Consider the following 27,935-nt stretch of genomic DNA (forward strand, 5'->3'; position numbering starts at 1 on the left):
CATTATAATCACAAATATAAGTACGAATATTGTATTATAAGTACAAAATTACTTCTATAAACACATTTATTGTGAACTGATTGAGAGAGGAAGAACATGGAGGGTCAGCAAAACATGATGAAAGAGCAGAACAATGAAACGAGGGGGGACTACTATACTTGGAATTTCTTTCATAATATTCCCTGCTGAGCTGTACATAATAAATATTACAGATCATAGACATTACAGAAGCTGAAGAAAAACAATTATATAGTAAACCTGTGCACTTTTTTTTGGCCCAGCTGATAGTAAGAAGTTAAAAAGGAATTTCTTCAACTATCAAAGAAACTGGACGGTTGAAGACTTCCAGTAACAAAATTCTGCTATTTATGCAATACATCCTCAAAAATCCATAAAACATTGCAGACTTATCATACATGTGTAGATCTTCTCTGATACTACTAGGTTTTCAACTCCAGCTATTTGGAATGATTGATTACAATGGACTAAGAGCAGAAGTTGTTCCTGAGATCGACATACAGAATTCTGTGCTTAACTCTTATTATACTGTTAGATAATTCTGGCACTGACATTCATAAGAGCAGAATCTGGTATAAGGACCTATTTGACTTCTTTCACCATGAATTGAATTTGGGTACTAACTATGATTTACTGTTTAAAACTTACTGAAACTCCAAGCTTAACAGGAAAGATCTTGCTTGGAGAATTGCATATGGGAGGAAACCTCCATGTAACCTTTTAAAGAATGTGAAGAACAAACCAGTAATTCTGGGCTAACATCAAATCCTCAACCTCTTGTGGTGCACTCACTAAGTATTTACCTCAATACTGAACAAATAAGGATAGGCTACCAATTAAACCAAAATAACATGATGATACAATGTGATAAAATTTCATGCCAGGTGGGGCATCATCGTGTGTTAAACAAGGTCTTCATTGTTTTAGGCATACAGTTATGCCTAAAACAAAAAGTTAGCTACTGGAACAAATCCTAAATCAATATCAGCAGAACTCATGATTGGCATCATAAACATAAGAAGTATCAGCAGAAAAGAAATGGAACTAGCAAAAGAACTGGATAAGTACGAGACCAACATAATAGGTGTTACTGAAACAAAGAACACAAACAGGCAAGATTTTTCTAGGCAACAGATACGATATGTTATACAGGCAATAACAATCAAGGAAAAAGGAGGAGTAACTATAGTATTAAACATAGTATTAAACAGTGATCTTCTTGAATGGCAGGAAATATCAAGGTGATATGAGCAATTAAATATCTGAACAGGGAACTGGACAATGAGACTTAATTTATGCTTATGGTCCATAAGCTTAAATTAACCATTTATGCTTATGTGGGACCATAAGCATAAAAGCTACTAAGAAAGAAGTAGAGGAATTTTTTGAGGTATTAGAGAAGGCAGCTGACACAAAACAAAAAGGAAAAGTTGGTCCTTGTTAGAGAACTAAACATCAGAGTAGGAAATGATTACCAAACATATAGAAATGTTTTGGGAAAATCTGGAAAAATGGTAAGGAAATGTAAGATTTCTGTTCAGGAAAAGGACTCGTTATTACTAATATCATGTTCCAACATAATGAAATGCACAAATTCACACAGAAAAAGATGGAAGAAATAAGAAGTCACATTGACTATGTCAGTGTTAACAGAGATATCTTTATGCTGGTTTGGGACACAAGAGTATACAGAAGATATGAAATCAGCAGTGATCACCATTTTGTTTTGAGGATGATAAAATTGAATATCGCAAAAATAGAAGTGTATAAAAAAGTTTTAAAAGGAATCAGTTGAGCTACTTTCAGAGGTGAACTGTAGATTCACACAAATATTATTCAAGAAGAAATGAAACAACATGAAAACAAGCACCAAACCTTGACGATTCAGTGTCAGATCCTGAAGAAAACATTGACTGATTCAGCCAGACATATGCTGAGGTTGTTTGCAAGGATGGAAAAATCAGAACTTTAAGGTGGACTTGGAAGTTAAAGAGGCAGCCAAGGAAAAGAAGACAGGATATTGAAAGTTTCTGGCAGGTAAGTTATCTTGTACGCTGAGAGAATAAGAGAGTACTTTCTTACATAAAAATGTAAAAAGTGAAGCACAATGCTAAACTAGCCAAACAAGGGAAGGCTTTGGTAAGAACTCGGAAAATAAACTCTTAGAATTGGAGGAGAAAGTATGCAGAAGGATCAGAGATGATAAATGTGATGTAAAAACTAAAGATAAAGATATTCCAGATGTCTGGAGTAATTACTTTGAAAGATTTCTAAACAAGAAGTGACAGCATGGCAGAAAAAACATTCTAGAGGAATGCAGTACATATATCAATACTTGAGGTAGAAAAAAAAATCGAAAACCTGAAATGGGGACTATAAAAGTTTTATAGTGGTTAATAATAATTATTAACCACTTGATTGGAGTAGAGCTCTTAAAGTACCTATCTATAAAAGGGAAATAAAACCGAATATGAGAAATACAGAGGAATTTTCCTACTGAGCACTCTGGTAAGATTTATGGAAGTATACTTGAGAAAAGGCTAAGAGAACTTGTGGAAGGGAATATTGGAGAAGAATAAGCTGGGTTCAGGCCAAACAGAGGTTGTCGAGATCACACTTTAAGGAATGCAAATAGTTGAGAAATCATGAGAATACAACAAGGATCTGTATCTAAGTTTTGTGCATCTGCATAGAAATACTGCAGTTATATGGTGTAAATGGGATATTATATTGAGTAGTATATATCATATACATCTCAGTTGAAAGTCAGAAGTTAGAATTGAAGGAAGTACTGGAAGATGTTAAATCAGGTGCGAGACAAGGATACACATTATTTCCAGTTATTCACCATCAATATGGATCACATTATGAAGGAAAGTCGTATTAAACCTGATATTAAAATAGGAGATGTTAACCTTTGCTCTTTACTTTATGCAAATGTTATCCTTCTGAATAAATTCAGTACAAGTCTGTACAACTCCCTGATTAAATTAAAAAATGGTTATAATAAATTTGGTATGAAAATCTGCAATAAAAAGACAAAAGACAATGAAAATAAGCAGAAATATTGAAAACTGCATCCTGAATATTCCATTCAGGATGCAGTTGCATCCTGAATGGTATATTCTATGGAAAAAGTAAAATATTTCAGCTATTTAGTAATAAATTTTTAGTTAAGATGTCAAATTAATTTATAAACAGACAACAGAATTAGCAAAGCTGGTATTGCAGGAAGTCTGGTGAATAAATTTACATGGAATAATAGAGAAATTAGTCAAAATGCTACACTAACTGCATACAAGACAGTTTTCAAACCATTTTTTAACATATGGATCTGATGATCAGGTTAGAAATGAAACATCTGATCAAAGCCTGGAAGCCAGAGATGATATTTCTGAGAAAGATTAGGAGATTGAACAGATCGTGTGAGTTAAAGTATTACATTAAAAACCATGATATTAGGAAAGAATTTAGATTGTTCAGATCATCTGAATACATAATGTACTTGAAATGAAACACCTTTAGATTCTGATACCTACAGCTGGCAGAATCACAGTCAAAATGCTGCTCTATTTTTATATTTTATTCAAAATACTAATTTAGATATTATAAAGCACAATTTTTTTTTTTTGGAAAAAAAAGACATAGCATCATGGAGGATGACAGCATACACATTATGACTATACAGTGAAGAAATACATACCTGGATACACCATTCAAGACTGATTAAATACAGTGGGTTCCAGTTAAATTGGACCACATCAGGAACAGCATAATTTGGCCCAATTAAACAATGTTACATATCAAGAGTTCAAAAGGTATATGTACATAAGATAAAATAGAAGTTTAGACAAGTTTTTTTCATTAACTGAGTAGCAAAATTACTAATTATAAACAATTGGCGTTTATTAAAGTAAAATATTTGCTATAAAAATAATTTAATTAGCAGTTGTAGTTCAACTACAGAAGCGAGATCCCCTCGACACTTCTGCACACATGGCAAAAGGAGAATCCATTCCAATAATAAGGTAACAATCCGTCTTGTGAAATGAGTTTATTATTACACTTCAAAAAATTAGCTTTTCTTTTATGAACATTCTAGTTTTTAAAGTGGTAACTATTTTGCTTGTATGGCAGTTGGAAAATTTTACATATAAAGCATGTGATTTTGCATGTGATGAATACGTACATTGCCTTATTCTCCCCCCCCCCCCTTCAACATGAACTGACTATGACTATTCTTGGCACTGTTCCAACTACAGTTCTCTTTCTCTCAGCTGTGGGCAGACTATAATAATGTTGGAATTGATCAAGCATAGCTTTTTTTTATTTTTTATTTTTTAGATTGACTAATGACAGATAGGGATGCTTAAGGGTCAAAGCTGTATAGATCCTTAAGGTCTATACAGCTTTGAGAGACCTCCACATAGCCTTTAAAGAAATGTGAAGAACCGACCAGGGTTTCTGACCTAATGTCCAATCCTCACCTTCTCGTGGTGCACTCTGTTAAGTATCTACGGGGATGGGCTAGCAATTTGGGAGTTAGCTGACCATATTGTATTCGTATTGGCTTAAACCATAATGTAAAATGACAGTACAACACAACAGAATTTCATGTTGACTGGGGTATCACCCAGTTAAACAAGTGTCATCTGTTTGTTTTTGACAGGGAACGAGGCGAACAGTGAAAAGTCACCTACTGGAACAAATCCTACAACACATCCAAACTCAACATCAGAGTTCAGGGTCAGTAGTACTATCAACATAAGAAGACTGAATGGAACTAGTAGAAGAATTGGATAGGCACCAGATTGACATAGTAGGGGTGACTGAAACAAAAAGGACAAAAACTGGCAAAATCTTTCTAAGCAATAAATACAAAATGTTACATTCAGACAATAACAATAAGGGAAAAGAAGGAGTAATATAGTATTCAACACTAAATACAAGGCTAATGTTCTTGAATGGCAGGCAATGTCAAGTAGAGTGACATCAGCAATACCAGAATGGGGAACTGGACAATGAGACTTATTTGTGCCTATGGTCCCACAGAAAACTCTACTAAGGTAGAAGTGGAAGAATTTTTTGAGGCTTTAGAAAAAGCAACTGACACAATGAAAAGGGAAAAGTTGATCCTTGTTGGAGATCTAAATGGCAGCATAGGAAATGACTGTCAGGCATACAGAAATATTTTGGGAAAATTTGGCCAAAAGAGCAAAACTAACAATAATGGCAAATACCTGTTGTATTTCTGCTCAGAACATGGACTAGTTTTTAATAACGCAATGTTCCAACGTAAAAATGCTTGAATTCACATGGAGGAAAAAAAAAGTAACGAATAAGAAGAGTTTCAATGAGTTTCATTGAAACTCTTTCATTTTAATTTCAATGAAAATCATTGAAACCTAAAAGAAAAGGTTTCAATGATTATGTTATTGTTGATAATGATGTTTTCTTACTGGTGCAGGACACTAGAGTGTACAGAGGATTTCAAATTGGAAGTGATCACCATTTAGTCTTGAGCAAGATAAATTTGAATTTCATATTGAAAAGAAGAACATGTAAGATAGTTTTAAAGTGAATAAAAGTTGAGTAGCTCTCAGAATTGAACTGTAGACTAACATACACAAACACTATTCACGAAAAAATGAAATAGTTTGAGAACAGGAACCAAACCTTGAAGATTTAGTGTAAACTCCTGAAGAAAACTGATTGATTCAGCTAGAGATACATGTGGTGAGGTTGTCTACAAGGATAAAAAAATTCAGAACTGCATGGTGGACACAGGAAGTTAAAGAGGCAGTGAAGGAAAAGAAGAAAGCATATTGAAAGTTCCTGGCAAATAAGTCAGCTTGTTCTCTTAGAGAATACAGAGACAAATGTAAGGAAGCTAAACACTGTAAAAGTAGCTATGAGAAGACTTTAGTAAGAACATAGAACATAAATATCAGGAAGGTGGTAAAATATTCTAGAGGCTATTGAAAAAGCTCAGAAATGGAGGAAAGAGTGCTGTAAAAGGAATTAGAGATGATAAACATGACAGGAAAATTGGAGAAAAACATATCCTCGATGCATGGAGTATTTACTTCAAAAAATTGCTAAATGAAACATTTAGCAATTTTTGAAATAAAAATTTAGCAATGAAGCAGTGACAGCACAGTGATGAAAAACACTTAAAAGGCATGCAACCAGGAATACATATCCATACTTGAAGTAGAAAAAGCCATCAAAAGCCTGAAATGTGGAAAGGCAGTGATAGTAGATGATATTCGACCAGAAATGCTCGAGAATGGAGATTTTGAAGTATTGCAGCAGCTGCACTGTATAGTTCAGAAGGCTTGGACAGAAAGGAATTCCAGATGACTGGAGTAGAGTTCTCATAGTACCAATATTTAATATTTTTTATCAAGTGGTAAATTAAATATGGAAATAGAATCAATAAAGCCAGTATGGTAGGAAGTGAACTGAATAAATTTATATGGAATAAGAGAGAAATTAGTCAAAACACTAAATTAGCTGTATACAAGACAGTGTTCAAACCAATTTTAACTTATGGATCTGAGAGCTGGGTTAGAAGTAAAACACTTGACCATAGACTTGAGATTGCAGATATGAGAGAAAGATTAGGGGTGTGAACAGATGGCATCAATGGCAATATCATATTAAAAACAAGGATATTAGGAAAGTAATTAACATTGTTAGCATCCAGGAATGTATTAGCACAGTTAAATCTCAGGTGGTGTGGCCACTTAAACAGAATGGGAGTGTTAAGATTACAAAACAAGTGTTCTCTGCCAGGTTAGCAGGAAAAAGACCCAGAGAAAGACCAACATATAGGTGGATTGATACAGTAAAAAGTGCCTTAGAAGACAGAAATATAAGATCTGATAATGTTAGAGTCTTGATAGATAACAGATGATTTGGAGGAAAATTGTTGATAGGAAGTTAGTCATGAGGTATGTTTTTTCATGTAGTACTATCATACTTTTTTCAGCTAGTACTACTATATTTCATGTAGTATCTTCAGGGTACATGTCAAGAATTTGATGAAATAGTCAAAATCCAGTAATAAATTTTCTATCATTATAGGTAGGCACTCATTCAAGCTCAGGAACCATCCATCCCTGCATGATAAAACTGACCTGTTTTGTGAGCACTGCAGATGTCATCAGAACCAAATTTTTGAAGCAAGATTATATAATTTTTCCAACACTCCATGTGGTAGAAGTTACTAGTTGGCCTAAATAAATAAAGCAAATTCTTGTTATATATATATTTGTTCTTCCAGACTTGTCCGAAAAAAACGGTTTATCCAATTAACCAGAAATAGCCATATCGAGAAATTTAAAGACTCAACTGGTTTATCATCAAAAATACTACCCATAACCACTAAGAAAAGAACAGGTGTGTTACAACTATTCCAAAAAACAGATATTCCAAGGATGGTATCAGTCTTTGCCAATATCAAAAGCTGCTAGAGATAAAATTCCTATTCCTAGTGTATAACACGGAGCAGAAAACTGAAAAAAATTAATAAGGTAATCAAGGAAACTTATTTAAACATTTTTAAGTTTTAGTAAATATGTTTATAACACAAATTACACCAATCAAGGAAGTTAAATGACATTAGTGTTTCTTAATCATTTTACAAAAGCCTATAAGTAGCATTTATCAAAAAAAATTAACTGCAATTCTGAAACATTTAAAAATTGTGAAGTAATACTCAAATAAGTTCTTTTGTTCCCATGGTTTTTTTTTTTTTTTGGTGATTAATTTATAATTTTTCAAAACAAAACAAACCTTAAAAAAATAATTTTTCTCAATATTTACATATTTGAACTTAACTGGTTTTTGAAGTAAGCTCATGATATACAGGCAAATTTCAAACATCCATACAGAGAATGCACACATGCAAACACACAAAAAAAGCAGCAACTTACCCCATTTCAATCTGAGAAACTCATGAGTTTTCATGTTAACTTTACCCTCAGGAAAAAAATGCACCCAGGCTCCAGAATTTAACCTTTCTATACAGAAGTCCATAGCTCGTTGGTATACCCCATCCCCTCGAACAACAGGAAAGGTTTTACCCAGGGCAAAGAAATATGAATGAAGTTTATTTGTAAAACAGATGTCATGAGCAGCTGCCGCCCATCTTATTATTCTGCTATTTAAAACATGCCTCCAGTCCAACATACCTGTAAAAAAAAATTGAAATATTGAATTCTTAATTAATATTGATTACAACATCACTCATTAAGTTAGCATATAGCAGATGACACTTGATATATAATAAAATTGTCTAAAACTATTTTACAGTACACTTGAGGTGCAGGTTGCCTTTTCTGTATATAATACAGTGATAACACATTAATCAAGTATTATGAGAAGATCATGTGTAACATCACAGATATTTACAACTGATGTAGTAATTCTTTATTAATAATATCAGAAAAAAAGTAGTAAAGGAACAACAATGATATATAAAGGACGATCCAAAAGTAAACTACACAACTTGCAGTAAAGAATTGTTAGAATATTCATTTTTGATATGGATAAACATGATGGTAATTTTTACAAGTTGAGATTGACTGGTTAATTAGATTAAGCTACAGCAACTAAGATAATGAAGCAAATGCATTATGAGTCTCTCTCTCTCTCTCTATATATATATAAACCAAAGAGGCCATAAAATCCCTAACAATACAATAGCTACTGTATGTGGATAAGTGGTTGAAGAGAAAAAGTGAATGAGCCTCCTAATGTGTTTGGTTCAGCAGTTTGAAGCTGAACTGTGCATTGTTGAGTAGCAGCAATTGTGTTTTTACATGTTTAAAGGTAAGTGGAGGAATAATTGTGACCAAATGGTGACTAGCATCAATAAAAATACCTACAGAAAAAGCATAAAGCAAAACGAGAAAATAAATGTTGATGAAATACTGAAGCAAGTCACTGGAATGAATCAGAAAAGGGTAGCCGAAAGAAAGAGAGCATAAGGTGGAAACAGAACAAGAAAACTGAAGCAAGAGACTGGAGTGGGTGTGGGAAAAAGAGAGAGAGAGAGAGAGGGGGGGGGAATCATTCATTATGTGGAGTGCCCTCTTCTGGACAGCAAAGTATGAGGAAGCTAGTAAGAAATAAGTGTCCTGACACTGAGAAAACATAGATGTAATATGTTTGTATCAGGAAAAGCTAGAAGTATACAGCCCAAGACAAGAATTGAATGCAAGTCTTTCCAACCAAAGCACACTGTTATTAATGACTAAGCTAAGAAATTACATTCTTTGAATGCTTCTCTGTTCACAAAAACAAATAAGAAATGCATTGGTTCTTTAAATGAAAAATTTATGATGAATAAAGAAAAAGTTTTTCTTTATTTATTACAAATCTACTTCTTAGCCAATGCTGCTGTTTTGAAGCTATCTGTTTTCTTTGCCACATGTACAGACAGATAAAACTGAATGTTCTGCATACTGAAACATGAACACAATTATTATATACGTACGCCCATATTAGATCATTAATATTCTTAGTATTCTTTGTTTGTGTCCACATGTTAGCCTAGTGGCTGTGCACTTCGCAACCATATGCCTGGGGAAGGAGCGTCCTAGGTTCGATTCCTGTCGGTGACATGAGGAGCTGAAGGATCTTCCTCAGTCAAGACCAGCTAACTCTAGCCAAGTTAGCTAGTCTTGGGCGTGGACAATAGGATTTTTTCTCCCAGTTTATCCTGGGGTTTTTCATCCCGCAAAGCAGGCAAACTGGCCTTGAGAACTTAACACTACGGACATAGGATACACCGGGGCATAGGGCTGACCACCTTATCCTGTGAATGGTCTGAGGTCCGATGATTAATAAACCCTTGAGACTGCAAGGTAAAAAGGGGAAAAGGAAGATGAGATGAGATATTTTTTGTAACAAGTATAAGCAAGTTATGTTCCTTTGTACCTTACTACTGGAACTCCTCATATGAACAGTAACTAGCTCTAATTGTTCATACAATTGAATGTTATATCCATATAGCTACCAAATGATTAATGAAACATTGAAAATGGCAATATTGGTAAGATCTAATTATTCTCAACAACCAATAATGGCACTGGACACAGATAAGAAATGAAAGGATTGACCATTAAACCCAACCCTAATAGATAACTTGCACTTACAGCTCAAACTGGTCAAATGAACAGATTCATAAACAAATGACAATTGTTCTCAGCCGGCTGTGCTCTCTCCTAATAACTTCCTATCCTTTACTATTTATACCCTTGTATGCATGCACATGCGGACGGACGGACAGACACACACACACAGAATTATCTTATTATTCTAACTGAATGCAGATCTGAAATGCTACTGAATAAAATCAGGACTAATGAAGTAATTTACTAGTACTTAAAATTAACTAAACTGATAAGTGTCAAAAATGGCTTTTACCACTGTACTTAAAAAGGAAATATGATTTGAATAACAACTCAAACTCATGCTATCATGATTTCTTACATTAAGTGATTGTATTTCATTAAAAATGCTTTTCTTTTCTTTTTTTGATGTTATTTGATTTTTTCTTAGGACATTACTAATGTTTTGCAAAAGTAATTCTTAGTAAGTCAGTGATCTCACTTTGAGCTCAGAGACAGTGGAGATAGTATTTTGTGCCACAGTTTTTATGAATTTCTTCTCCAGAAGTTAGGGAGTTATTTATAGGAGGAAGTTAGTAGGCTGGAATTCTGAGTGGAATTAAAGGTAAGTCCATTCCAGAAAGAATTATTTCAGTTACTCAATCACAGTAGGTGTTAGGGTCAAGAGAGCAGATAAAGTAATTAGATCATAGAAATAAGTAGAAATTGAAGTGATCATCTCATAAATATTTCTAGCTAATTATTTAGAGCTGTTAATTAACAATATGGATGAAAATAATTTATTTTGTACTGACTGTACTATAAACTTACCAAAGATTTTTTTCTTATGATGTATTTGTTTGAGAATTTCACCATTCATCCAACCAACTCATCTTATTTTTAAACTTACCACTTAGAAAATCTTTACCATTATTGTTATTATCATCATCATCAAGTGAAACCTCTAAGGAATCAAGGATTCATTGAGGGAGATACATTACCTACACCAACTGTCATACCTTCTCTTAAATTCAATCATACTAGATGCACTCACCATTTCAATAGGCAAATTGTTTCACTTGCACACTGCTCTTTCAGAAAAAAGCTAACTCTTACCAATCCACACAAAAACTTAACTTCTATGGATGGCCCAGTGTTCTCTCCCAAACTTCCATGTAATAAAAAATTTCAGACAATATCCTATAACATCCATTCAAAAGTTTATAGACCTGTATTATATCAACCGTGTTTCGTCTCTTTACTTGTATCTGCAGTCCACATATTCTCAATCTGTCCTCATAATATACATTTCATAATCCCAATATAATCTTTGCACAACTCTTCTTTGTACCCTTTCAGCAGCTTCTTTATCTCTGTCAAACCCAGGAGACAAAATTTGCACATAGTAATCCATGTGGAGTCATATCAAGGCCTTATAAAGAGGCAGACGTTCATTTCAACACTGCAATTACCTTCTGAGTTGCATTTGCAAATTTTGCTATGTAATCTTTGAACCTCAAATTTTTATCTACCATAACTATATCTATCATATATATGATATATCATATCATATCATATCTACCATATCTTCTATGATAAGAAGTACTCTAATGTAAGGATAAGGAAGTGGTTGTGCCACTATATACAGCACTGGTCAGACCACACTTGGACTATTGTGCTCAAATCTGGTTGCCTGGTATTCAATGTGATGTGGAGACATTGGAAAGGGGTGACTAAGACAATGTCAGGACTTTGGAATGCTGGGCTATGGAGAGAGGTTGAAGAGATGTGGATTACAGAGTTTGGTGAATAGGAGGAAAAGAGGTGATATGATAGAGACATATAAGTTAGTGAGAGGATTTTATCAGATTAATCCAGAAGGGATTATAAAAAGAGTAGAAGGTGAGAGGAAAAGAACCAGAGGTAATCCCTGGAAGTTATGTAATATTTTACATGGAGAATTGTCAGTGAATGAAATGCATTACCAGAATGTGTTACTAATGCAAGGAGTGGTAAGGATTTTAAGATTCTATATGATGAATATGTCGTCAGTTGAATGAACCTCCCAAGATGAATCTGCCAACTCTATGCAGGGTGTAATAATGATAATAATAACTCCAAGATCCCCAGCATAACTCTGGCAATAACCTGTTGGAAATCTCATCATACCCAAGTGCCCACTTACTAATATTGAATTGAGAGCCATTATCATTTGTCCACATTTCGAACCTATTCAAACATACTGGATATCAGTAGCATCCCTGATTGTCCTGCCTATCTTTGTATCATCAGAAAACAATTGAACATCTCATTTTATTCCAATATCATTAATGTACAGATTGAATAACAATGGTCCAAGAATTGATTCCTGTGGTACACCACTGATCACTTTAAATCTAGCAGATTCATGCCCACTATATACCACTTTCTGATACTCTCCATCAACCATTCACTTATCTAAGTTAAAAGTTTATATTCCAATCCAGTTTATGCAACAGCCTTTCATGTAGTATCCTATCAAATGGCAAAGTCCAACAGTATTATAGTGAATCCATTCCCTTTATCCAAAAGGGTGTTAGAGCTAGGTTTTTGACTTGGAGAGTAGTGAATGAGTGGAATAAGCTTCCAGAGTCTGCTGTGGGTGCTACAACCGTGAATGAGTTCAAGGCAAGGTATGATAGATACTGTGTGAATGTTGAATAGTTGTTCTTGACATGATGTTAGAGCCTCCCTCGATGAGTCTGTCAACTCCTTGGAGTTGCCCGGAACAACAACAATAATAATAATAATAATAAAATATGAGCAAATTGATAAAACATGACCTTCCATTTAGTAAACTCATGCTGTTCCTTGCAGAGTATAGCTTGTCAACACATTTCTATATATGAGTTCTTACCAATTTCTCTAAAATCTCCACTTCCCCAGAGATACTGATGGGTTGGTAGTTACACATCAATTTTTGCACCATTCTTATACAATGAAATTATCATACATTCTTTCCATTCCTGTTACTCAGGATTGAATTGGACTAGACAATTCTGGTGAACATGCTTTTAGCATATGTGCTGATATTACATCTGTCTCTATTGCCAAATATTTATACAGGTTAAGCAACAACAACCTCATTCTCATGCATCTCTATCTCTTTGTCCAATGTAGTAGCAGTGTGCACCATGTTATATACACCTGGTTGATAGATCTTAGCAAAATTTGAACAATATCATCAGCTTATGACCAAACAGTACTATCTGCATTCAGTAAAGTTATTCTTCCACATTCATTCATTCTTTTACTGGCAGCATAACAATAAAATTTCCTGGATTGTCTTTGGCCCACACAGCCAATTTCTTTTTCTGATTTAGATTTGCACAATACTGGTAAATTTTCTGGCCCGCACTTTATATATCTCATAACTTCTCTCGCTCTTCTTCTCATGATAATCCTTCCACATGATCTTACCTTATGGATGTCTTGCTTAATAAGATTGCACATCCATTTCGTTTCCATCCTATTTGTTCTTTGAACTCCAGGGATAAATTCAGATACCGTCTCATTTAAGCACTTTTTCAAAGTTTCCGATACATTTCTGATATCTTTCACATTTAGTAACTGATTCCATGGGAACCAAAGATAGTATTCTCTTGAGTCAGTCATAATTTCCAGCTTTGTAGTTCAGTATGTCACTTGTCCTAATTTGAACATCCATATACCCAGCTACTTTCCAGGAAAGTATGGCATGATCACTATCACCAACTGGTGATAAAACATTCTTAACTGAGACCCCTTCTGATGCTATAATCAAATCTAACACTCTTTGACCCTGAGCTCCTTCTTTCACATATCATACTTAATTTTTAAATCCTATGACATTTATCTTCTACCCAGTCAATGTTTAGATAAGTTAAGTCATAATAATTACTCATTTAATACTAATCAGGGTAATTTGGTAATGCATTTCATCATTCTTAGCAGCTTAACTACCAGTTCTGGTGAGATACACTTAAATTCAATTACTACAGAGAATTCTTTTTATAACATTCTAATACATAAATAAAAATAATTCATGTTAGAATTTAATAAAAATAATTTAATCATCATCCATATCATCATCAAATTCCTGCCATGTACCCTCAAGGGGTGTACAGGATATGATAGTACTACATGAAAAATTTACATCATTACTAACTTCCTATCTACAATTTTCCTCCAGATCAGTCTGTTACTTGTCAAGACTCCAATATTATCAGATCTTATATTTCTGTCGTCTAAGGCAATTTGTACCGTATCAATTCACCTATATCTTGGTCTTCCTCTGGGTCATTTTCCTGCCAACCTGGCAGAGAACACTTGTTTTGCCAATCTTTCCTCGCCCATTCTGTTTAAATGACCATACCACCTGACATTAGCTCTGCTAACACATTCCTGGATGCTGACAATGTCAAGTTCTTTCCTAATATCCTAATTTTTAATATGATATTGTCATTGATGCCATCTGTTCACGCCTCTAATCTTTCTCAGGATTCTCATATCTGTGGTCTCTAGTCATTGGCCAAGTGTTTTACTTCTGACCCAGCTTGCAGATCCATAAGTTAAAACTGGTTTGAACACTGTCTTGTATACAGCTAATTTAGTGTTCTGACTAATTTCTCTCTTATTCCATATGAATTTATTCAATTGACTTCCTACTATACCAGCTTTATTGATTTTGTTGACTATTTCAATATTTAATTTACCATCTTCACTAAAAATCGTGCCTAAGTTGGTGAAATGTTTTACTTGTTCCACAGGTTCTCCGTTCACAATGCAGTTGACATTTTCAATGATTCTGCCTAATTTCATTGTCTTTGTCTTTTTATTGCTGACCTTCATACCATATCTATTACAACAGCTATTCAATTTAGTCAAAGAATCTTGCAGACTTGTAGCGGATTTATTGATAAGTATAACATCGTCCGCATAAAGCAAAGAGCTGACATTAACATCTCCAATTTTGATATCATGTTTAATACCACTTTCCTTCATAATGTGATCCATATAGATAATGAATAATAGAAGGGATAATGTACATCCTTGTCTCACACCAGATTTAACATTAAACCATCTTCTTTCAATTCTAACTGCTGACTTACAACTCAAATAAAGACTAAGTATTGCTTGAGCCCCACTGACACCATATAACTGTAGAATATTGAATAGCTCCTCTCTTGGCACCTTATCATATGCCTTTTCCAGATCTACAAAACTCAAATGGAGATCTTTGTTATATTCCCATGATTTCTCTACTATTTGTCGTAAAGTGAAGATCTGATCCTGACAGCCTCTATTTGGCCGGAATCCAGCTTGTTCTTCACCAAGTTTTTCTTCTCAACCGTTTCTCAAGTATACTTGCATATATCTTACCAGGAATATTCAGTAGGGAAATACCTCTGTAATTCTCACATTCAGTTTTATTTCCCTTTTTATATATGGGTACTATGAGAGCAATTCTCCTCTTAATTTCCATTCTTCAAGTTATATCATATTACTACATTATGGCTCTGGCTAAATGATATAGGCTCTTCCTAATTCATTGTGAACATCAATTCTACTAGAGTGCAGTTCTATCTTACTTCATGAAAGAAAGCACTACTTCATTCCCTCCACCTCCCCTTAAGCTGATAACATTTAGATATCCAAGCAAGATCAGATTTCTCTTCTAGCTACTTAACCTGTAGCTTTTATTGCTACAAACATATTTGCCACAGTCTCTTCAGCACTTCACAAAACTAGTTGTTCTTTTCTGCTTAAAGGTTGGGCTGAAATAGTTGCAGCCCAGCCTTAAAATACCGCTGGGACATTTGGGATGGTGCACAAAACCCTCCCTAAGAATGCCAAATTATCCAGAAGCAGGCAATTCCCCCCCCTCTCTCTTTCTATCAAGAATTCAATCTAATCACTCTCTCACAGATGTTTATTTCTGCTTTATACACTCTCCCACTGATATTTTCATGGACAATGTTCTGCTGAACTGGCCACCATCATTCAGCCACTGTCTTCTAAGATTTAAAAAAAAACACAAAGCATCTGTTGACTGACATTTCTAGTGACCCAACTTTTCAACTTCTTCTTTCATTCCATCTAATTTATTCTTTGAAACAGCATCCCTCTCACTGTCTTCCCCAGACTATAACTATTGAGGAAACAACATCAAATTCCATTTAACTTCTTTCTTACACATAGTTCTGATGTACTATAGGTTTTTCAACCTTTAATGTGTATATGGAGATGAGATATATATTATTATCATCATTGGACCATCATGGAAACATAACTCATCAAAGGGAGGTCCAAATCCACACAGCTCATTATACCATACCTTAAATGTATTCACAATCTAAGCAATCACCTACTATTCACACACATACAGCTTTCATGGATAACATGACCTCTAGCCCCCCCCACCATATCCATTCATTCCAAGAAAAATCTCCTCCACATTAATCTGGTAATAATCATTTACCTTATGTCTCAATCATGTCACCACCCCTCCTATCTACTAGATTGCAATCTGCATTTTCTCAAACTGTCTTCATATTCAGCATTATTCCTGAGAGTAGAAACTATCGCAGTCAATCACCTCTGGACCCTTTCCAACATCTCATTTTTTTGAAAACCAGGTGACGAAATATGTGCATAGTAATACATATGCAGTTATGATACAATGGAATCATCAGCTTTATATACCGTAAAAAGCCTTATACAATAGAATCATTCTATATATATATGTGTCCTCTGTATTACTAATATAATCTGCTGTACTATCCTCACAATTTTAGAGAAACATCTGCAAAATTTTAGGTCCATTTAACTTCTTTCTTACATATAGTACTGATATGCTATAGGTTTTTCAACTTTTAATGTGTATATGGGGATGAGATATATGTCATTATGCCAGATTTCTCATCTCCTCCACCTTCTCTAAGATATCCCACCAAACTGCGTCTCATCTTTGCTTCCAAAATTTTAAAATCTTACACTAAACTGACAACAATCCCACTACCTGTCCATTCACTCAGTCTATTCAAGTGCTCTTACAAAACAGCATCTGCTCTATTCCTTATACTATTTCCCAACTTTGTATACTTTGCAAACAACTGCATATCACCATTCTAACTTTTCCCAATATCAACATCCAAGGTAAACAGCAACGGTCCCAAAACAGACCCCTGGGGCACACCACTAGTGGCTGGAATACTGAACCCTCCCCCCATACACACAACTTGCTGATACCTGTTAGACAACCAATCTCCAATCCAGTGCACTAATCTACTATCCAATCCCATCTGTTCTAATTTAATTATCATGTGGTATTTGCAAAATTCAAATCTCTCTTGTCCAAAGCATTTGTCACTTCATTATAAGTAAGTAGATTATTAAAATGCAATCTTCCTTTAACAAAACCATGCTGATTTGCTGCCCTTTTGTTAATTCTCACTCTGAATATTGGTTCTCACTAACCTCTTCAAGCACAACCCAGGAAAACAGACTGCGTCCTCTTCCCACTCTTCTGGAACATGACCCAATTTAAGACGTTAAAAAAAGATAAGTCAAATATGTTAACTTCTTGAAACATTCCCTCAATTCACATGGAGATGACATCAAGTCCAACAACCTTTTTAACATCAAGTTTACTCAATTTCTCATATACCCTCCTGCTCACTCACCATCAGTAGCTGCTCTTCCCTCCCTACCATTCTCAAGTTCTGCATGATTGCCAGACATGCAGAATTTCTATTAAGAAGGTATATATGGAATTACAAAGCAGATGATTATGACAAGATGAGGAGACAAGCCTTCAACAGAGCAGTGGAATAAGAATTTGAAGGAGAGAGAGATGTTATTGGTGCATGGGGGGGTGGTCAAGGGGTATTTGAAGAAAGCAATAGCCGAATGCATACCAATAGTCAGAAGGATAAATCATAGCTTCACAGTGGTCACCAAAGTGGTCGATATAACATTGTTAGGGGTCGATAGAAAAATATAAGACATCATTGTATGGGTAATATTTAATTCGGTTAACTTGGATTATCTCCATTCTGAATGACAACGCAATTAAGAGTGAATAGTGGGAACAGTGACATGAATAGGACCTGTAAGGATGGAGCAAGGTCATGAAAACAGTTACGAAGGCCCATCATGTAGGCCAAAATGATGTATTTACCAATAAACGGATGTCGGTGGTTCCCGCCTGGCGGCGCAGCGGGAGCAAGATTGCAACACGTGCCTGGTTGCTTATTTGCTTACACGTATTCGATCCCAGTCTCATTTTTTGTGCATCGACATGCAAGTGAGCATTAATGTTCTAAAATTCATCAACATACATATTATAATTCAATCGTTATTCATTCACGAACTAAACTTCTCTATTTTGAAGTGTTGAGCAGGCCTGTAATTTTGTACATTCTATATACACCTATAGGAAGATTGTATTATTGTTATTTTGTTATCTAAATTAAATTTTATATATTATTTATCCCTCCTATCAAATATGTAATGTTAAGGAATACGTCAAAAACAAAAACAGATTCCTTTCATGTTAAGCCAATATAATAATATATACTATATTATACATAAAACACTGTAACTATAAAATAAACAATCTAAAAACTCACATAGTGTCTTTTTTTGCTTGTCCTATTATAATTACGTAATTGTAAAATAGAGGGGGGGTCGATAAAAAGTCAAAAAACTCTTGAAGGGGTCGACGGTCAAAGAAGTTTGGCAACCCCTGATGTAGGAAATGCACACACAGAAAAGATTGTGGAGGAATTATAAAGAAAAAAGGTGATCAGCATGCCTATGAGCGGTATAAGGCACAGTTAAAAAAAATAGTGACTGGTATGGTAAGGAAGGATAAAGCAAATTATGAGAGAAAGCTGGCTGATGAGGCCAAAAGAAATCCTAAGCAGTTATTTGGCTAAGTGGCAAGTAAAAAGAGGAATGATTATGTGGGGAGGTATACAGAACCAAACCAAATAGTTGAATTATAGAGTGAGCATTTTGCAGGGGCAGAGGTGACACAGCCATGGAATTAAATGGCATATCAGCCCTTGTATCAAGAGAATGTGCATGAGAATGATCAGCTCCTCTGAGACAAAGCTGTTTAATTTAAGCCTAAGTAGTGGGAAGATGCCAATGGAGTGGAAAGAGGGCAAAATAGTCTCATTGCATAAAGGCGGGTGCAAGACAGAAGTGATGGTTAAGGTATTAGAGAAACTGACAAAAGGCAAAATTCACGACTGGGTGGATAGATATATGATACTCTATAAGGGACAACATGGTTTTGTGAAGGGTAGGTCTTGCCTTAGTAATTTGCTTACTTATTTTTATAATAAAATGGCAATGGAGTTGGATAAGATAAATGGCTACTCAGTGATATTACAAGACTTTGCAAAAGCATTTGACAAGATGCCACATAGAACTCTATTAAATAAATTGGAGCAAACAGGGAAAGATGTGAATCTGGTGATTTGGATTAGAGGGTGGCTGATGGACAGATATCAGAGTGGTTTATACAGGAGTTGAGTCCAGGAGAAGACAAGTGACCATGGTGTAGCACAGTGCTCAGTATTTGGTCCTCGGTTGTTTATTTTGTAGATCGATGATACAGAAAATGATTAGACAGGAAATATTATATTCAGTTGTTTGTTGCTATGCTAAACTGGGAAGAGCAATAGTAAATGAAGGTGATGCAAAGATCCTGTAGGGAGACTTAAATAAACTAGCAATATGGGCAAAGGTAAATGGCTATCAGTTTAATGTGGCCAAGCGTAAGGTGATGCACTTTGGGAAGAGATCAGAAGCTGTGTACTCTATCGATGGAACAGAATTGCAGAAAACTGATGAGGCCAGGGACTTGGATGTGATTGTGGACAGGAAGTTTAGAGGCCATACTCAAAACAGCACATCAGATTACGTGGTTGTTGAAGAAGACACTAACAAGCAGGGATAGAGGTTATTGTTCCCCTACATAAGGATATAATAAGGCCACATCTGCATTACTTCGCACAGATCTGGATTACCAGATTCTGTGGTAATGAAGAAGTTACAGAGAGGATCCAGAGGTGAATTACAAAGATTGTGGCAGGTCTGTGGAATGCTCCCTATGAGAGTAAATTGATGGTCTGCAGGCTTTAAAAATTAGCTGATAGATGAAAAAGAGGTGATATGATAGAAGCATTTAAGTTATTAAACAGGCTTTATAGAATTGACACTGAAGAATTTTTTCAATACATGCAAGGGTGTGAAGACTAGATTTTTGGCTTAGAGGATGGTAAATGGGTTGTTGCCAGAGGTGGTTGTGGGTGCTTCACTAGTGCGAGTTTAAGGAGAAGTATGATAGGTATTGCATGAATGATGGCTAGTGTGTGTGTGTGTGAATAAATGGATCTCCCACAATAAGTCTTCTGACTCCATGGCGATACCTGTATAATAATTTATGACATTTATGAAAAGCCTTTAACCTGGCTTTTCAATGAAAGTCTGGCTTTGGCAAAGGTGTCCAGGGATGGAAGGAAGGTAAGATAGTGCCATTGCATAAGGGTGGTAATAGACTGGAAGTGTCTAATTATAGGCCAGTCTGTGTGTCATCAGTAGTCGTTAAGATCTTGGAGAAAGTAGTGAGGGACCGTATACAGCATTGGGCAGATGAGGGTAATGTTATCTGTGAGAGTCAACATGGATTTGTGAAAGGGCGCTCTTGTGTTAGCAATAGGCTAGCCTTTTATAATAAAGTTACAAGAACACTGGATGAGGGAAAGGCATATACTGCAATTTTCTTAGACTTAGCGAAGGCATTTGACAGGGTGCCACATGATAAGCTGATATTTAAGTTGCAGCACATGGTCTGGATGTCAGATTGGTCAAATGGATTCAGGATTGGCTGTCTGATAGGTATCAGAGAGTTGTGTATGGTGGAGCAGTTTCAAGGAGGCAGAGGGTTACAAGTGGGGTCCCACAGGGCTCAGTACTAGGACCTATATTGTTTAACCTTTATATCAATGACATTGCCAGTGGATTGCAAGGGGATATTCAGTTGTTTGCGGATATTCAGTTGTTTGCGAAGCTGGGAAGGATTATTAGTAATAGTGCAGATGTGGTAGCCTTGCAAGAGGATTTAAATAAGCTAGATAGATGGGCAAATGAATGGGGTGTCAGTTCAATGCAGCAAAATGTAAGGTCTTGAGGTTTGGGAAACATTGATGGGATGCTGCATACTCTATGGGAGGAGTTATACTGGAGGAAGTAGGAGAGACAAGAGATCTGGGGTTGATGATTGATAGAAACCTGAAGTTTAGAGGACATATTGCAAAGGTGGTAAAGGTAACACAGAGGATTGCTGCAATTATGAGAAGGACACTGACCTGCAGAGATAAGAGGGTTATCATTCCGTTGTATAAGTCTCTGATCAGACCACACTTGGACTATTGTTCTCAGATTTGGTCCCCAGGATTTGGAGGGGATAAATTAACTGTGGAAAGGATACAAAGACGGATGACAAAGATGGTTTCAGGACTGTACAAGGATAGTTATGAGGATCGGCTGAGGGAATGTGGACTGCAGAGTTTGGTGGATAAAAGAAGGAGAGGTGATATGAGTGAGACTTTTAAACTGTTGAGAGGTGGTTATAGGGTTGACACTGGGGAGTTCTTTTGCTTGGTTGAACAGCAGGAAGGAGTGATGACAAGAGGCCATCCCTGGAAGTTATGAAAGGAAACTGTAAGCAAGAGGGTAAGGAGTGGTTTCTTTGCATGGAGGGTGGTTGAACCGTGGAATGCATTGCCTGATGGAGTGGTGGGAGCGAGAACGGTCAATGAGTTTAAAGAGTAGTATGATAGACTTTGTGTTTCTTAGGGGTGACCTCCCCTCGATGAGTCTTGACAGACTTTATGTTCTTAGGAAGGACCTCCCACGATGAGTCTTTTGACTCCATGGAGACCTGAATAATAATAATAATAATATTACTCTGATGAGATGATCAAATTCAAGACCCATGGATCACATGCCGTCTGTTACATACTGCCTAAGCTAGTTGTCCCTCAAGAAATTGATTCTCTTTGTTCCCAAATGCTGTCTTGCCACAGTTATATTACCATCATTAAAATAACTCTTTTCTTATTTACCAGACTAATTTGCATATACATTTCCTTCTCAATGCCCTCCACATTACCAGGTCTATAACATCCAACTAAATATTTCATTCTGTTTACCACTACCTCATACCATACCACCTCAAAACCACTGCCATTCTGCTATTAGCATCTCTGATCTGGATGAGTGTAGCTTCTCCCTTTCTACTCTGTCTTCATGTAAAACATCATATCCATCCCTCTCTATTCCTGTCAGGATGTCATCCTTATTCAACCACTTTTCAATTTTACTTACAAATCAACTTGATCAACACAACAAATTCATCACCCTCATTTTGGATATTTCTGGGATTCATAAAGAAACCTAAAAGCTCCTTGCTGGTTCTATAAGTTCCACCAACATCACTTGACTTCTCAGACAGGCAAAAAAAAAAAAAAAAAACATTGGTTTCTTTGAATGATTATGGAAGGATGATATTGGTTAGTAAAAATGGTAGAATGATAACTACTAATGAGGATATAGTTGAGTCTTCCATACTTCCCCCTCCTCTCTATCATCACTGATCCTACACCGCTCCTTACACACTAATCCTGCCCCCCCCCACTCTCTGGCCTACTAAATAATTTCTTGTCCACTCACACATGCATTTCTGTTTCTCTATCAATCCCAACTATCCCTTGTTTTCCTATATGTTTCAAAGTTCTTCTTTCTCACTCCCTTCACAAGCTCTCCTATCCTACTTTTCTGCTCCTCCCTTCCAGCAAGTCTCTCCAGCTGACACACAAAATCTATTTAAATGCAGTCTGTCTCACTTAATACAGCTCTAATCATCCTTAAGATCATCCCACACATTCACAAAATGCACTCTTTTCTCCTCATACAGCTCCACTAACATACCACATCAACTCACCACTATCAAACCTAGACAACACAGTGACTACCTTTCCTACCACATTGTTATCTTTGACTTTCCCCAATAACCTCCTGATATCCATTCTTACATTCCTGTCATTCCTGCTATCGCTACCGACTCTTTTGCATACTTCAATCACTGTTCATTTTACCTCAGGAAAAGAAACTTTATGCAACTTCATGTTCAACATATATAAAAACCAATTATATATTTGGTTTAATCCTTTATCCGAGTGTAAGCAAAAAAAGTTTGCTTACACTTGGATAAAGGATGATATTGGTTAGTAATTTTCAGGACTGGGGCAACAAGGACTGTTTGCTTACACTTGGATAAAAGGATTAAACCAAATATATAATTAGTAGCATAGCCAAGAGAAAAAACTTTCATGATATATAAAAATCCTATTCTATTAGTAGCTATTTCATTCTCATAGTCAACATTATAATATTAAAATCACCCATTATTAATACTTTGCCTTTCTTAATTCTCCACTGCATCAGCATGATCCTACTTTTAATTTTACAGCAGTATTTGGGATTTAGCAGACAAAATTGTATTCTTACTGGTTTAAACCACAGTGTAAAATGATGATACAACATGACAGAATTTCATGCAGGCTGGAGCATCGCCCAGTTAAACAATGCCCCCTCCCCCCAATGTTTTCACCACGGAACCAGGCAAACAGCAGAAAGTCAGCTACTGGAACAAATCCTGCAACACATCCAAACTCAACATCAACAGAGTTCAAGATCAGTACTATCAACATAAGAAGCCTGAATAGCAAAGAAATGGAACTAGCAGAAGAATCGGATAGGCACCAGATCGACATAATAGGGGTGACTGAAAAAAAAAAAAAAAAACTCACTAAAATGTTTCAAACTATATTCTAATACATAAATTCAATCTCCAAGTCTAAAAGATCCTTCTTTATGAGCAATACACTCCCCCCAACCAGTTCTCTTCTGACATCATAATTTCTGACATCATAATACCATTGTCATTTCAGAAACTCGTATGATATGCATGCAGCTTAATGGCTTTAGTTACTAATCTGAATCCCAAACTAATGTTTTCGTGATTTAGGAGTTATAAACATGATGTTCATATAGCATCTTTTGGAGGTAATTAATATTTAGTTAGCAAAGCTTAATAGTATGGGGAATGATGGAATTGTTCCCAGCCGAAAGTGGCGAGAAGTTGTGTTAAGCAGCCCGTATGCGAGTGGATGTTATCATGAATCAAAACAACGTCCCTGGTAAGCATGACACGTCGTTTATTCTGGATAGCATGATGCAGTTTCTTAAGGGGTTTGGCAGTGCATACTCATGTTGGTTGTGGAGCCGTGATTCCAGAAGTCTACCAGCAAAATTCCTTGATACATTCCTTCCCAAAACACAGTACACATGATTTTCCGAGTCGAAACTGTTGTCTTCAATTTCGTCTTGACTGGTGATGAGGTGTGCCTCCACTCCATGGACTGTTGTTTGGATTCAGGGGTTGCATGCGACACCTAAGTCTCGTCCCTGGTGACAAGTCTGCTCAGGAAAGCATTACTATCCTCATCGTAGCATGTCAAGAATTCCAACGCACTGCCCAGCCGATTCACTTTGTGTTGTTCTGTAAGCAACTTCAGCACCTAGCATGCACACAATTTCCAATAATTCATTTTCTCCAACACAATTTCATGAAGACATGAACATAAAACTTCTGGAAATTGCAATGAGAATGACATCGTAGTGAATCCCCTATTCTGTCGAATCTTCTCTTTAACTGAATGCACCAAATCGTCAGTCACTAAAGATGGTCGACCACTCCGTTCATCATCGTGCACACCTGTCCTTCCTTCATTAAAAAGTCTTATCCATATTCATACCATTAAATCACTGATTGCACGTTCTCCATAAACCTCAATAATTTGCCGATGAATTTCAGCTGCTTTAACATTCCTCGCATTCAAGAAACGGATAACTGACCTAATTTCACATGTGGCTGATGATTCGATTTTCTTAGATATTATAAACACACACCAAGAAATGTGCACACTGCAAGAATGTCTGAAAATGGCACCAACACCTTGCCAAGGAATCAACAAACTCAGCAGGTATGCGCACCATTGCAATCACAGCTCTACTGTGAAAATATTTAAAAAAGGAACTTACTTTCTGGACGTCCCTCGTATTTCCATATACGAGTAGCCAAAAGGTGTCACACCTTATTATTAAAATACTCTGGATTAGAGATAGTTGTTGAAAGTTTGGAATACTAAAGCAAGTGATGTGGAGTCATTAGCTTCTATATGACGAGTTACCCTGTCCAGAAAATACTTCAGGCACAAGCTTTGTTTGCTTACACTTGGATAAAGGATTAAACCAAGAATATAATTTCTTGGCATATTTAATTTATAGTATAACCAAGTGGAAATACTTCCAAACTATCTCTGATCCAGAGTATTTTAATAATAAAGTGTGACACCTTTTGGCTACTTGTATAAGGAAATATGACTTCTGCATTACTTCAAGCTTAGTATCATCTCTGGGTTTGGCTCCCTGTGATGAGACCTCAATAAAGGTTGAAACCAGACCCTTCCCATAATGCACAGCATTATACATATCTTACAGATATATTACACATATCTGTAAGGATATGTGCTTTGCATTATTGGATACTAAGGCAAGTGATGTGAAATCATTAGCTTTTATATGCAAGTTGCCCTGTCCTGAAAATACTTCAGGTGTAAACTTTTTTTTGCTTACACTTGGAAAAACTTCCAACACCTAAGTCAGCTTCCTAACACAGAGATCTGTGTCCAATTAGGATAGTCTATAAAGAATAAAATGGCATAGACAATTTTTAAAAACATACTCTATATTTAGTTTGTGGTGTTTAGCATATGGGTCTATGCTATAATCTCATATCACAGAGTGAGGCAGATATAGACAGCCTATAGAGAAATAATTTCTCTATAGACAGTATATAGAGAAATAGTGGATAGTTGGAAAATAGCCAATTAAAAGAAATTCACTATAATAAACTCTTCCTGTCATCCCTACAAGTTGACTATAGTGAGAAGCCACCATAAGCTGTACACAATTATTGGCTTAGGTAACAGCTATCATTCACATAACTTATTTTCAATAGTATTAATTCACACCATATAAAAATAAATGTAATTTACCAAGTTACTGGTATTTCACTGAATTTCAAACCAGCATCCTCAGAGCACAAAAGGCAATGATCACAGAACAGAAGACACCACAATAACTATTGAAAACAATTCAAATTATAAAGGAAAAAAGAAATAGTATGGCACCCTCAAGGTGTTGGATATATATATATACAGGGTGTTCGGGATAAATTTGACATATTTATAATTAATTATATTTTTCCGTAAGTTACATGTATTAACACACACTTCTCTTCTTTTAAAAGTTTGGACCCTTCTTCATTCATATACAAGATGTCAGAAAGGATGGATAGCTGGAACCCACCTGAATCATGGAAGAGAATAACTTGTATCATGATGATTCGTGCCCGCCATCAAAATAAGGATATTACGACTGCTGCCCAATGCTCCCTGAATACAGTAAAAACAATCAGGCATGAACTAGAGACTTGCAATGGTGACTACGAGGATGTAGCAAGAAGAAAGATCCCTAGCAGACGATCTGATTGCGTTCGTACAGCAGAATTCCTCGCAAATCTGCAGGAACAGGTGTTGAAGAACCCTGGCATTGGAATTCGGGCTTTGTTCGTGGAGTTGCTAACTGTAGTCAAGCCCTGGATAACAAGGGTAGCCAATGGTAGGCCGTATGTATGGCAGCAGGATTCGGCCCCTTGCCACACCTCTGGGAAAAGTCAAAAATGGTTGTCTGAAAATTTCTACGACTTCACCAGTCCAAATGTTTGGCCTCCAAACTCCCCAGACCTTAACCCCATGGATTATTTTGTATGGGGCGCAGTTGAAAAAGACACCAATCGCACTTCCAGTAATACAAAAGCCCAGTTAATGGATAAAATTAAAACAGTTTTTGCGGCCCTTCCCAGGGAGACTGTAGCATCAGCTTGTTGGAGGTTCCGAAGCAGAATTGAAGCTGTGATCGATGCTAATGGTGGTTATTTTGAGTAAATCTTGTTGATAGTATTGTAATTAACTCTGTCTGTAATGTTTTTTTGTCAATTCATTAAATTTAATAGATACAAAGAAGATTTTCTTTTTCCTTACGAAACTGTCAAATTTATCCCGAACACCCTGTATATATATATATATATATATATATATATATATACACGGGGGGGGGGGGCATAAAATAACTTTCCTTCTTTGGAGGCATCTGTAGCTAAAACCAATAAACGGAATAAGGCCAAATTTTATATTGAGACTTTTGAAGGCATGGGGGAGATGATTTCTGCAAAAAAAAAAGATTTAGTACCAAAAGTCGCCAATAGGGGGGATTTTGGTGCTGGCGGAGCAAAAAAAACAAGCAGATAATTACATCAAAGGCAAATAAAATGGAATAATAACATTTTGACGGTGTAAGTGACAGCCACGTCACTTATTCCAGCTGGATATGTGGCGTTACAATAATAATAAGATTAATAATAATTAAACTAAAATAACAACTTGTGAGAGAGACAGAAATTAATGTAATGATTGAACTCACAGGAAATAATCTTTCATTCATCAGAATCAGGGTCCCCTGGACCACATACACGATTTTCAATGTGCTGACCTTTCTTGTGTACCGTCTGTTACT

General features: G+C 35.9%; 1 protein-coding gene across 4 annotated transcripts in view; it reads right to left on the minus strand.

Annotated features, from left to right (window-relative positions):
- Positions 1-27,935, minus strand: part of Taz (tafazzin, phospholipid-lysophospholipid transacylase) — a 151,674-nt gene that overhangs the window by 99,276 nt on the left and 24,463 nt on the right. For all 4 annotated transcript variants that reach the window (XM_090412264.1, XM_090412275.1, XM_090412256.1 and 1 more), the window contains one exon: positions 7,959-8,216. In XM_090412264.1, coding sequence (XP_090268390.1) covers positions 7,959-8,216 — 258 coding nt within the window. The remainder of the gene's footprint in view (positions 1-7,958; positions 8,217-27,935) is intronic.

The sequence above is a fragment of the Typopeltis vanoorti genome, chromosome 2 (genome assembly GCF_054136105.1).
Source record: "Typopeltis vanoorti isolate ZY-2024b chromosome 2, IOZ_Tvanoo_1.0, whole genome shotgun sequence".
NCBI lineage: Eukaryota > Metazoa > Arthropoda > Arachnida > Uropygi > Thelyphonidae > Typopeltis > Typopeltis vanoorti.